At 33.5% G+C, this 12,316-nt stretch overlaps 1 protein-coding gene across 1 annotated transcript in view; it reads left to right on the top strand.

The window, feature by feature from the left end:
• The first annotated feature begins 4,372 nt into the window (after positions 1-4,372).
• The window catches only part of LOC143252146 (MFS-type transporter SLC18B1-like), a 33,892-nt gene continuing 25,948 nt past the window's right edge, over positions 4,373-12,316 (top strand). Inside the window, exon 1 of the mRNA XM_076503840.1 lies at positions 4,373-4,625. Within this exon, the coding sequence (XP_076359955.1) occupies positions 4,518-4,625 (108 nt within the window). The 5' untranslated portion in view covers positions 4,373-4,517. The remainder of the gene's footprint in view (positions 4,626-12,316) is intronic.

A 12,316-nucleotide genomic window follows, 5' to 3' on the forward strand; every position in this document is an offset into this window, starting at 1 on the left:
AAAAATTTCACCTTTTACAAAAGTCTTCCTCTCGTGTAAGATGGTCGGGTTCTCAATGATTCTGTGGATGTTGGAGCTAGACAGAAGACAACTAAACGTCAATTCAAGTCAGATTCAACTTCAAGTTTGGTATTCTACAATTCTAGGTTACCTATTTTAGTAAGCGTTCTAATTTTACATATTTAATGGAATGCCAGGTTATATCAAATTAAACGCACCTCTGCACCTCTCACTCGTTTCAATATAATTCACTCCAACAGACTTTCCTGTCCCATCTCTACTGAATGATTACTTGCGTATAACCATATTATTAGGTAATGTCCTAAATAAGTTCATGGCTTATTTATCTTGTTCACAAGATAAACTAAATTCGCGAAAACAAATAAGCTGTGGAAGAATATAAACATGGCAGTTCTCAACTGCTACAATGTCTGATTTACAAAAAAACAAACTCATTTCGTATCATATATCTTGAATTCAAATATAATTTCCATCCTCCCTAGTGGTACAGCGGAATGTCTGCGGACTATCATCGCTATAAAATGGATTTCGATACCCGAGGTGGACAGAGTACAGACAACCCATTGTGCAGTTTTGTATTTAATTTCAAATAAACACTCATATGCAATTTATAACGAATTTTTAATGATCAAAATCAAATTATTTAAATTTCGATGTCAATAATAGTCAAATTTAATATGAGTGAGTTGGAAATAGGTTTATAAACCTTACATTTTAATAACTAATTCATAATCGAAAATAGTAAACCTTACCTGCGGCACAGTGTCCAGCATCGTTACGTCACATTTTCTAGCTTTATAATTTAATTAGTTAAGGTGATTTTGTAAAATTTATATTATTCACCAAGGTGAGAAGTTTCACTAGGTCAAATAAGATTTGTTTGTTTTTGTTATTGTTTTTTGCATTTACTAACTTAAAATTAACTGCAGCCAATACCCCCAGTAGCTAGCTCGGTGGTAAATCTGAAAGTTTATAGTTCTGAAAACCGTATTTTAGTACTCGTAGTGGGCACAGCACAGATAGCCCATTGTGTAGTTTTATACTTAGCTAAAAACAAACAAACAAACAAAATTAAATACTTACTTAAATATTAAACTCTAAAGTATGTCGTTATTGTTCATATTAAAAAAAAACACGTGCGGTGTTTTCATCAAACGTTTTACGACGGCAATTATTTAAACTTCTGTTTTGCAAATGAGCAATGATGAAGTCTTTCAGTCACGTGAGAGGTGTACACACACACACACAAACGTATTACGTTACAATATTTTTATAGTTTCCTTTTATTCTTACTGATTCACACCAAAAAAATAGTATGTCTAAAAAATTAGAATTTGACAAAAATTATATAGGTAAATTTTAAATATCGTAGTGGTATATAATTACATTAAGATATTCTGTTGTCTAAACTCATTATGAATTAATCTTTACAACGTGGCTAATATGCATCTCTATTTGATTTTTTATTTAGATTATATCATTAATGACAGTTAGTACAGAGGTTAACCCTCGCATTTTCTTTTACCTGAAAAAAAAATCCGGTTCCAAACCTATTGTTTTTGAATTGCGTAACAAGTCTCAAGTTTCCTTTCTTTTCAAGTTTTGTAAAATACAAACTGTCACTTTTAATTTATATTTACTTTCACGTATGTATAATGTATAATTCTCGTGCGTTCCATCATTTTAACTGTTATAAAGTATTGAAATTATATTTACGATTCATTTTATCAAAGGTTTTATTTGATTAGAAATATAATATCTACACCAACTGTTAGGTAATATAGCAATAGGACTTTTGATTTCCTAATAACATACGTTGTGTATTTTAACATTAATATTTATATTTCCTTAATATGGCGTTATTTGATGTTGAAAGAATATAATTTGGATTTTACTTACCTGAACTTTTATTTGGACATAAAACAACCTACCTAAAGTTTTTAATGTGTGTTTGAGAAGCAAAACCTAACAACGGCCTATTTGCACTGGATTCACCACGGAGATTAAGCTCTCAATTCTAGCATTGTCTTATTTAAAGTAATATTTGAAAGAAGGCAAAATTCCATCAAAGGAAACAGATATTTATCTATAAAGTTTTGAAGAATTGTCTATACTCTTCAATATATTATAGTTAAAGCTTCCACGCAATTTATTTTGAAATTGCTCAACATAACTTTCAATTATAAATAATAACTTTGAGAAATTATGATTGTTTTTGAATTTCGCGCAAAGCTACACGAGGTCTATCTGCGCTAGCCGTCCCTAATTTAGCAATGTAAGACTAGAGGGGAAGGCAGCTAGTCATCACCACCACCGCTAACTATTGGGCTACTCTTTTACCAACGAATAGTGGGATTGATAGTACATTATAACGCCCCCACGGCTGAAAGGGCGAGCATGTTTGATGCAAAGGGGATTCTAACCTGCGACCCTCAGATTATAAGTCAAATGCCTTAACCCACCTCGCCATGCCGGGCCGAGAAATTATAAAACGGTATTATTATTCTATATTATTAACTTATAACTTAATATAGAGAATTATATATATATATATATATCTTGGGTGAAATAGGAAAATGTGGTAAAAACACAGGTTAAAGGTGGTTTTCATTATTTCTTATTGGGAATAAGTAATATTGATTTATGTCTTATAATTTGATCTTCTACTTTCCAATATATTTACCTGAATACATGATAAGATAAAGTAAATAATTATGCGCACACGACACACATATAAGAGTCACAAATACTAGTTAAATGTAACTAAATGGTCAGTTTATCATTAGCAATATGTTATTACGGCAAATATAAAAGAAAAGTACACAAGGTTTTATAATACACTGCTATTTTGTATTTGTTTTAAACAATGAGATACACTTTGTTTTTATACTGCCATAAGTTTATCAAAGGCAGATTATTTGGTTTGTATTTGACCTTCCACTTAACTGTTTGATCATGAAGTCGTATGGTGACCATACAGTAAGAAAACTTGTAGCTTACCTAGTAAAGCATTGGTATTATTATTATTCTAAGAACTTATGACTTAAAGTTTTGTTTCGTTTTTTGAATTTTCCACAAAGCTACGCGAGGGCCATCTGTGCTAGCCGTCCCTAATTTAGCAGTGTAAGACTAGAGGGAAGGCAGCTAGTCATCACCACCCACCGCCAACTCTTGGGCTACTCTTTTACCAACGAATAGTGGGATTGACCGTCACATTATAACGCCCCCACGGCTGAAAGGGCGAGCATGTTTGGCGCGACTGGGATGCGAACCCGCAACCCTCAGATTACGAGTCGCACGCCTTAACATGCTTGGCCATGCCGGGCCATGACTTAAAGTAAAGTAGATTATTTTATAATAGATCAACCACACAACATCTGTCATAGCCAGTGCTGTTGAGACCTTCCGCCTAATATCAGGATTCATTAGGCCAGCTAGGATAGGACAGATATAGTAGTGATCTAGACACTATTTATATCATATAAAAGTCCTAGGTTTAGGTCCCGAATTCTTCTTCTATTTTTCGTTTGTTTTTTTCCCATAGTAAAATCAAGCTGCAACTTTCAACAGTAGAATACAGCACACAATAATAAGGTGCCGATTGCAAAATCTATCACAATATAACTATTATCTAAGAGATTCGATCGTTTACACTTGTTGTTCTATTCTTCAGGAATAGAAAACGTTGATACTTCAAAGAAAAAACTATGTGTAACATACAAGATAAAACACTGTCTTAAATAATGTTTGAATACAGGATTCATTTAAGCATATTTATAACCATATTATTACATAATACAGGAAAAAAGACGTATCAACCAGCGCAGTTTCTAACAAGTAATTCAGAACATTTCTTTTAAACACGTAAAATATTTTAAATTGTGTAAAACGACATCATACATTAACCGTGTCAAACAGTATACGAAAAATGGCTTAATAGACTGGTTTGTAAAATTGACCATTTTAATTTATTTTGAATATACTTAAAGAGTAAATAACAAAAATCATTTTAAGAAATTTGAAAAAAGGACAAATGAGTGTTAATTTTCTCACTGTGTATTTCAGTAAAGAAAGTTTTTAGCTTAAAAAAGCAATTCTTTCTTATTCAAGTTACCAAAAACTTTACTGAAGAAAGTTACATTTTAATATTCTACCGTACTCACATAAAACAAAATGTTAGAATGTAATTCACGTATTTTGTAGATTTTTAGTACTGTCTCATGACGTTTATCATGTGAACCAATCAAATTCTGGCAGGTAGCACATGACTAGGTGTTTTCATAGGGCGCGTGAGATACGAATCCACAGTATCAATTAGCATAGAATATAAGTTTCAGTACCACTAAAAGAAGATCCAGGAAAACTACCAGCTTCATGACACTTCCCGCCAGTTACCATTTCACTTTTTATTGAACTTCATACAAAAGAAAACGAAAACAAAAATCTGAAAGTTAAAAACCAATAACTGGTTGACTGTCTTTCTTGTAGCGTAAGTAATGGGTAAACTTTCAATTCGAAATATTTTGCTACTTTCCACTCTATGGTTCGGAATATTTTGTAATTATGTATGTTATTCCATTATTTCACCCTTCTTCCCTCAACTGGTAAGTACAGATTTAAACTTTTATTATTATTAATTTTTACTTATGAGTCGATATTAAGATGTTTGTTTGTTTGTTTTGGAATTTCGCGCAAAGCTACTCGAGGGCTATCTGCGTTAGCCGTCCCTAATTTAGCAGTATAAGACTAGAAGGAAAGCAGCTAGTCATCACCACCCACCGTCAACTCTTGGGCTACTCTTTTACTAACGAATAGTGGGATTGATCATCACATTATAACGCCCCCACGGCTAAAAGGGCGAGCACGTTTGCGATATTAAGAAGATTGTTAGAAGATACAATGTATCTTATTGTAAGCAATTTATCGTCAGGTACATTCTACAGTAACTTGCAGGGTGAAGAAGTTTCATTGAAGGAAGTCACAAATTACAACAGTATTTATTCATACCAGTGTTTATTTTAATTTTATACATTACATTAGAGGCAGTTTTCAGTAAAAAAGATGAAAATCCTTAGATTAGAATGAAACTTCCCTTGTAATTATGGTAATAAATCAAGCTTATGTTCTAAAGAAAGTTTAATAATTAAAAAATTGTAACAGCTATAATAGTTAAAGTCCGGCATGGCCAGATAGTTAAGGCACTCGACTCGTAATCTGAGGATTGCGGATTCGAATCCCTGTGGCACCAAACATGCTCGCCCTTTTAGCTGTAGGGGCTTTATAATGTTACGGTCAATCACACTATTCATTGGTAAAAGAGTAGCCCAAGAGTTGGCGGTGGGTGGTGATGACTAGCTGCCTTCCCTCTAGTCTCACACTGCTAAATTAAGGATAGCTAGCGCAGGTAGTCCTGGTGTAACTGTGCCGGAAGTTCAAAACAAACCAATCAAACACACACCTCTGAAATAACAAAATCACAACAACACAAATTATTTTAGAAGGAATTATTCTACTATTAAAACCTAAATATACTACAATGTGAAAACGTTTAAATAAACATTTTAATCAAGTTAAAAACAGTCTTTCTTTGAAATTCTTATTGTATTGAAAAATAAACGTTAATTTTGTTACTTGTTGAGGCAGTTGTACATCAGTTTATTACACAATTATGCGTGTTTAATTATAAATTATCCTGTATTTATATAACCTATGAGAAATATGTAAATATGTGTACATGTGTTGAAACAGAACTTGCTATATTTGATTTAATAGTACGTAATTCAAATATTGTAAATTGACAAACATTTCTTTTGTCATAGATATTGCTTGCAAATTTAGTGCATGTGAAGTTGATACACAAATTGGGATAATCTGTTTTATCCAAATGTTGTTCAGTAGTAAAGTTGGAATTTATCCACAAGAATTTTTAACTACAGAAACTACCTACCGTACAGGATTATAACCAAGGAAGAGCTTATAGCACTAAAATTTAGAATCCAGCATATTTACAGTGCGCCTAACTATAAAGCACTACATTAAAATCCACATTTTTATTTAAAAACTTAAATCTTTATTACTATATAAGTTCATGAAACCCAGAATAACCATTGTAAAACAGAATGCTAATAAATCAGCCTATAAACAAGAAACGACTATGTAGTCCTTCAAGGTTGTTACTGCACACTCACCTTTAAAAAGAAAATAATTAAACCTATCCTTTATCTTTCAGGACATTATCGATTCTTCCTTTACATTGTTTTGTAAAATGCTGGCCTCCACTGCTACAGATGGAAACTCACCCCATATGCCAATAAAATTTATCTTATGTAAGACTTAGCCTGTCTTTTTCTGAATCTTAAACTTGTGTCCTCTCTTCCTAATGTCTCTAAAACATAGCAAAAGAAACCAGAAACCTTTATCTTATTAATATAACGAATAGTTTTGATAAAATCACGTCTTATCCTTCTTTTCTTAAGAGAAAATAGGTTAAGAGGTTGTAGCCTATCTCCATAGGATAACCCTTCCATTCCAATAATTATTGTAATTTCTTCATTCTCTAAATTCTGTCTTACAAGTTATTATCCTGTCTCACTTAAAGAGACTAAAGCTTTACATAGTATTCCAAGTAATACTTAACTGGTGATTTAAATAGAGAAATGATTACCTCTTTTGAACTGTAATCTATCAGACAGGTGGTAGCACTGCATGTGTCGGTATGGCCTAGGTTGTTCATTAAAATGGTGTTTTAAATATTTTTTTAACATTTCATGAAACTTTAGATTTATTGTTTCCTTTTATAACAATATCCATGTAACGACTGAGTCATAAATTCTGGAAATGTTTGTTAATATTACAAGAACAAAGTTTGAATTTTTTGCTTTTCTTTCTTCTGCTTTGTTTATTACATGATAATTCAAAACCCAAAACAGTGGTGTGAGCAGTTTCATTGAGGTAACATTCGTCTCAAACGGAGCATTCGCTTTTGTAAGTATAATTAATAACTTATAACTGTCAGTTGTCCCCAGTTGGTACAGCGTTAAGTCTACGGATTTACAACGCTAAATTCAGCGATTCGATTCCCCTCGGTGGACTCAGTAGATAGCTCGATGTGGCTTTTCTATAAGAAAAAACACACACACACCAACAAATCGTAATTTTAAAAATCATAATTCTACTGTAAACGATGTTATCATTAACCCTTGAAGTTAGCTTTCTTACAATAGCTTGCAGTTTCTTTGAAAAACTTAAGTACAGGGTGAAACAGAATTACCGACCAATAATAGAAAAATATTAATATTACAGCTGGAATCTCATTGTATTTAGAACTTGGTTATAAAGACAAGATTTTCATGTATATGGAAATACTGTATGAAAAAAGATAAAGAGAAAACCTTTCAAAAAGGAAGTAAATTTAGGGATGGCTAATATCAGTCCTTCAAAACCTCAGGCCTGGCATGGCCTAGCGCGCTAAGGGACCAGTAAATGATTCTTTTTCCATTTTCTCTCTTACCAGTTTTACACACTCACTAAAAACGTTTGTTTTTGTCGTGTCTTGTATTTCTCTCTTACATTCTGGCCTGGCATGGCCAAGCTGTGTTAAGGCGTTCGACTCGTAATCCGAAGGTCGCGGGTTCGAATCCAGATCGCACCAAACGTGCTCGCCCTCCCAGCCGTGGGGGCGTTATAATGTTACGGTCAATCCCACTTTTCGTTGGTAAAAGAGTAGCCCAAGAGTTGGCGGTGGGTGGTGATAACTAGCTGCCTTCCCTCTAGTCTTACACTGCTAAATTAGGGACGGCTAGCACAGATAGCCCTCGAGTAGCTTTGTGCGAAATTCCAAAACAAACCTTCAAAACCAATACCAACAAGATAGTAGGGATGGCATTTGTGTCATACATACATAATAGTACAGGCAAAAATTAACATACAGCAATATATATATAACTGTTTAATCACAGTTGAGTTTAATTTATCCTATTTTTATCTGTAAAGTGTCTCTTATATTTCCCGTCTGGAAAAGTTATTTCTTTGGTTGAGATCAGAACTGTGTGGTGGTCAATGCATCATTTGAATGACTCCAGCAGCTTCCTCCTTAGCTAAGTAATTTCTGTGTAGGTTGGATGAGGTTTTGAGGTCATTATCTTATTTGTATCGATATCTGATGGTATTTGTGTGGTCCATTATTCTATCTATTTTGCAAATATCTCTTATTACCTCAGCAGAAAATACACTAAACTATCACACTGCCACCCTTCATATTTAATTAGTAGGTGATATACATTGAGGTATCTTTCACCTTTCTTCCGCCGAACGTACAACCTACGTTTTGAACTAGATATTTCAAACTTGGTCTCATCCGTTCATGACATCCTTTTCCAATCAGCAACAGTCCAGTTTGTACTCTTTTAGCAACTTTCAAACTCTTGACAATATTTGGAAATCGAAGTAAAGGTTTTTAACTGCTACATAACCAAATATTTCATTATTGTTCAGTATTCTTGACACTGTTGACCTTAACAATGCCCTTTAGTGCATGGTTGTTTTTCTCATACTTGAGATCAGTGTCAGTCTTTCTTCTGTCCCAAGCTGCATAAATGAAGATATTTAACATCAGTATCATTGAGTTTAAGTGTTATGCCTCTTCCTTACCTATTTTCAAAGTTAACTGTTTCGGTCTTAGAATCTTAAGTGTATTCGACAGTTTTGGGGGAGCATTTCAAATATGCAGCAATTTATCAGAGAGTCCAAATAGCATCACGTGAAGCTTTTATGCAAATTCTCTGCTATACTACAGCTCTCTACGTTTTTAGGCCCGTGGCATGACAACAAAACTTAATATTTAGAGTTAAACACTGTTTTTATCAAGATTTGTTTGTGGAGTGCCATTAAATTGATTTCTTCTAGCATATACCAGTACCATATGCTAGCTTCTTTCTATATAGTTAAGAAACTACAAGAGGCACTATGACAGTTAGTTCAGACCCTAAATTTGATCAGTATGCTCATTCAAGAAGAACCCTTATTAGATTTCTTGGTACAAGTACATGGGAATTCTAAAGAATTATATACATTCAGTTGTTTACATTCACATATATATTCATGGGTTATTCAGTTGTTTACATAATGAAACATTTCCATGGTGTTGAAATTTACTTTCTGCAATGACATGTAAGAATTAGCCTCGCAATTTTTTTTGTCCTACCATTTACGCACAGATAGCCCAATGTGGCTTTGGTATAAGAAAAATAAACACACACACCTACCTGTAAGAAACTTTTAAAATATTCAGTTTTAGTTTAAATACCATCAGACATTTATTTCTCTTTAGTCCGTAAGTATTTCTTAACTACTTTTTAACCAAGTTTCAAGCTTTCATATAGGCCTGTAAATTTTTCATCCTGTCTTTCAGCTTAAATATCTTAAGCCTATTGTTCTATGACATTTATTCTTCATTTTCTCACTTTATTACTTTAGTAATATAATTAGGTTTAACCTTACCTGTTATTTTTGTCCTGTTTTTAAGAACAAATTAATGTGCGAATAAATTTATAAAATTAAGACTGTTAACAGTATCTTTGTGCAAATAAAAGTCCTCAAAATGTAAATTAACAATAATTCTTATAAAACATTTGTGTTTAGAAGAGCTTACAAAGCTCAGTATGAGAGATAAAAGGTCGCTTTATTTTAAGGACTAGTTGATAATATGTTTAAATAAAACACGTTTTTGTTATATATATCACTTCGTGCACTATTTCGCTCAAACCCGAGAGAACGTTTGCACGTATCCAAAACTCTTCGGTCAGTAAGAAGTTAGGTAGGAATAATAACGTTTTTAAAGACTTTTGTCCTTCTAAATTATATTTCGGTTAAAAACATCCAGTCACGAGGTTTCCAGCGCAAGCAAGGTCAGGTTACTTTCGTTGTTAAATATGTAACATTCCGACCAGAGACATGAAGACAAGTAGTATCACATGACGGTCCGGACAGTATTCAGATCACGTGCATGAAAGCTTTTGTTTAAAAAAAAAAAAAGTAGTTTTACTCAGCTCTTATATCTTGTTATTGTAAATCATAGTCCATTTTGTCACGCACAAAAGGAAAAAAACACAACACTGTCGTCAGTCTAAATGTTTTTAACTTGTGCACCCGTTTCCATTTATCCATTTTTTGTTGTTAGTGGCTACTGGTAACACTTAAAACACATGACCTGTATACAAGGTCAGATAAATTTTGATCGGTCTGTTGTTCAGAAAAATATGTAGGCGGTAAATACTGAAAGTGTCCACTAACAACAATTATTTTTTAGGGAAAGATAACTACGGTTATTACTTGGTCAAGCGACATTTCTGTAGGTTTACGTGCGCACACGTTCATTTCCCGAAGGACGTGTATCCATTCCATACACCTTTGGGTATCTCGATCTCCTAGTCTTCACTGGACTTCCACCTGACCCACTCTCACGGCTGCGTTGCTCGATATTGTTATTGGTTCATACAGTTACCCTCCAAAACAGTAGCGTTCCAGCCATAACGCATGGATGTTATTTAAGTACGAATTAGTTCCAGTAAGAAAGAAATGAGGTCGAGTCTGAAGACACTGATTTATACAACCAGTAGATGAATCAGGCTGTCCCCTCTACAAGTACCAATTTCTGTCTTCTGACCATGAAAATCTACCTATTCATACACACCTATACCTAGAGACTTCTTTCAGATAAATATTTACAACTAATCTGTAAAGTGGTACTAAATGGTAGTTTCTGATCCCAGCAGTATTTTCATAACTTGCATTTGCTTCTTAACTGCGTTTTGTACTAAAACAATTTTAAGTAAATATTCAGCAGAACTGTGTGATTACAAGATTTTTCAATGTGCATGATTAAAAATATTTTATCATAACCAAATAAAACACCCTTAGTATGACTACTAACCTTCTGTTCGTACATTTAATTTTCTATACTTTCACCTACTCATGAATATTTCAGTCCAATTCAATCAAAAATGCTGTTATTATTATTAAAAAACTTTTATTACACCTTACAGTTTGTCAGACGATGTAGTTATTTAAAATAATTCATCAACACCATCTATTGTGGATATAAATCTATAACCATCTTTAAATGCTATTGCAGAATACTGCCTGAAGAAAATAATAAAAATAAACACACATACTGGTACGTTCACGGTTAGAGAAACCACTGAAAATTACCCGAAAATTGTATCTGCAAGGAACACTTCTCCAGACTGCTATGTCAGCAAAATGTCTTGGTCTAATATATGATATTATATTAACTTGGTAAAAACATTTAAACGAAATTTTAAACAAACTATGGTGAAGAATAAACCACGTTAGAAGTCTGTCAGGAAATAGTACAGTTGAAACACCAAGTAACACAGTACAAATATGCAATCGATACATAAGACCATTTATACTATGTGTTAATCTAGCAAGGATTTGTGTAGCTTCCAAGAAAATCAAAAGTGAACACCAGAAACTACAAAATGCAGTTCTTACAAGCATTTACAAAGCCCAGAGATAAACAAACTCACACTTTTTACAAAAATATGTAAATATCCACCCACTCCACGACAGACTTCTAAATAAGTAATTTGAATACTTTAAGAAAAACTTACACAAAAAGGAAATGTTACGCGTATTAGATTAGATCGCTATATTACGCATAATGGATTGTTTGTTTGTTTGGGAATTTCGCGCAAAGCTACACAAGGGCTATCTGCGCTAGCTGTTCCTAATTTTGCAGTGTAAGACTAGAGGGAAGGCAGCTAGTCATCATCACCCACCGCCAACTCTTGAGCTACTCTTTTACCAACAAATAGTGGGATTGACCGTCAGATTATAACGCTCCCACGGCTGAAATGGCGAGCATGTTTGGTGTGACGGGGATTCAAACCCGCGACCCTCAGATTACGAGTCGAGTACCTTAACTACCTGGCCATGCCGAGCCCTCATAATTTTAATAAACCTAAGTATCTCTCACCTAATAACATGCTCTACAGGTTTAGTAATTAACTACTTATTGCTAGGCTTATTTGATATTTTCTTTTATGGTTTATAAAACTGTGTATTGACGGGCATTTATGTAAATACATGTAGTGCGAACTATCAAATGAGATAAAACATTTATATATGTGGACTACACATAGCCAGTGTATCACAATTGCAACAATAAAGGTTGTTTATAAATGGACATGACCCTGATAGGGGTATTTAATATAATGTTATAAACTTTGGTGTATTCAACGCCCTCGTTTATGTTAGCGTTTAACATTCAGTC

Source organism: Tachypleus tridentatus, chromosome 1 (genome assembly GCF_004210375.1).
Source record: "Tachypleus tridentatus isolate NWPU-2018 chromosome 1, ASM421037v1, whole genome shotgun sequence".
In the NCBI taxonomy this organism is placed as follows: Eukaryota; Metazoa; Arthropoda; class Merostomata; order Xiphosura; family Limulidae; genus Tachypleus; species Tachypleus tridentatus.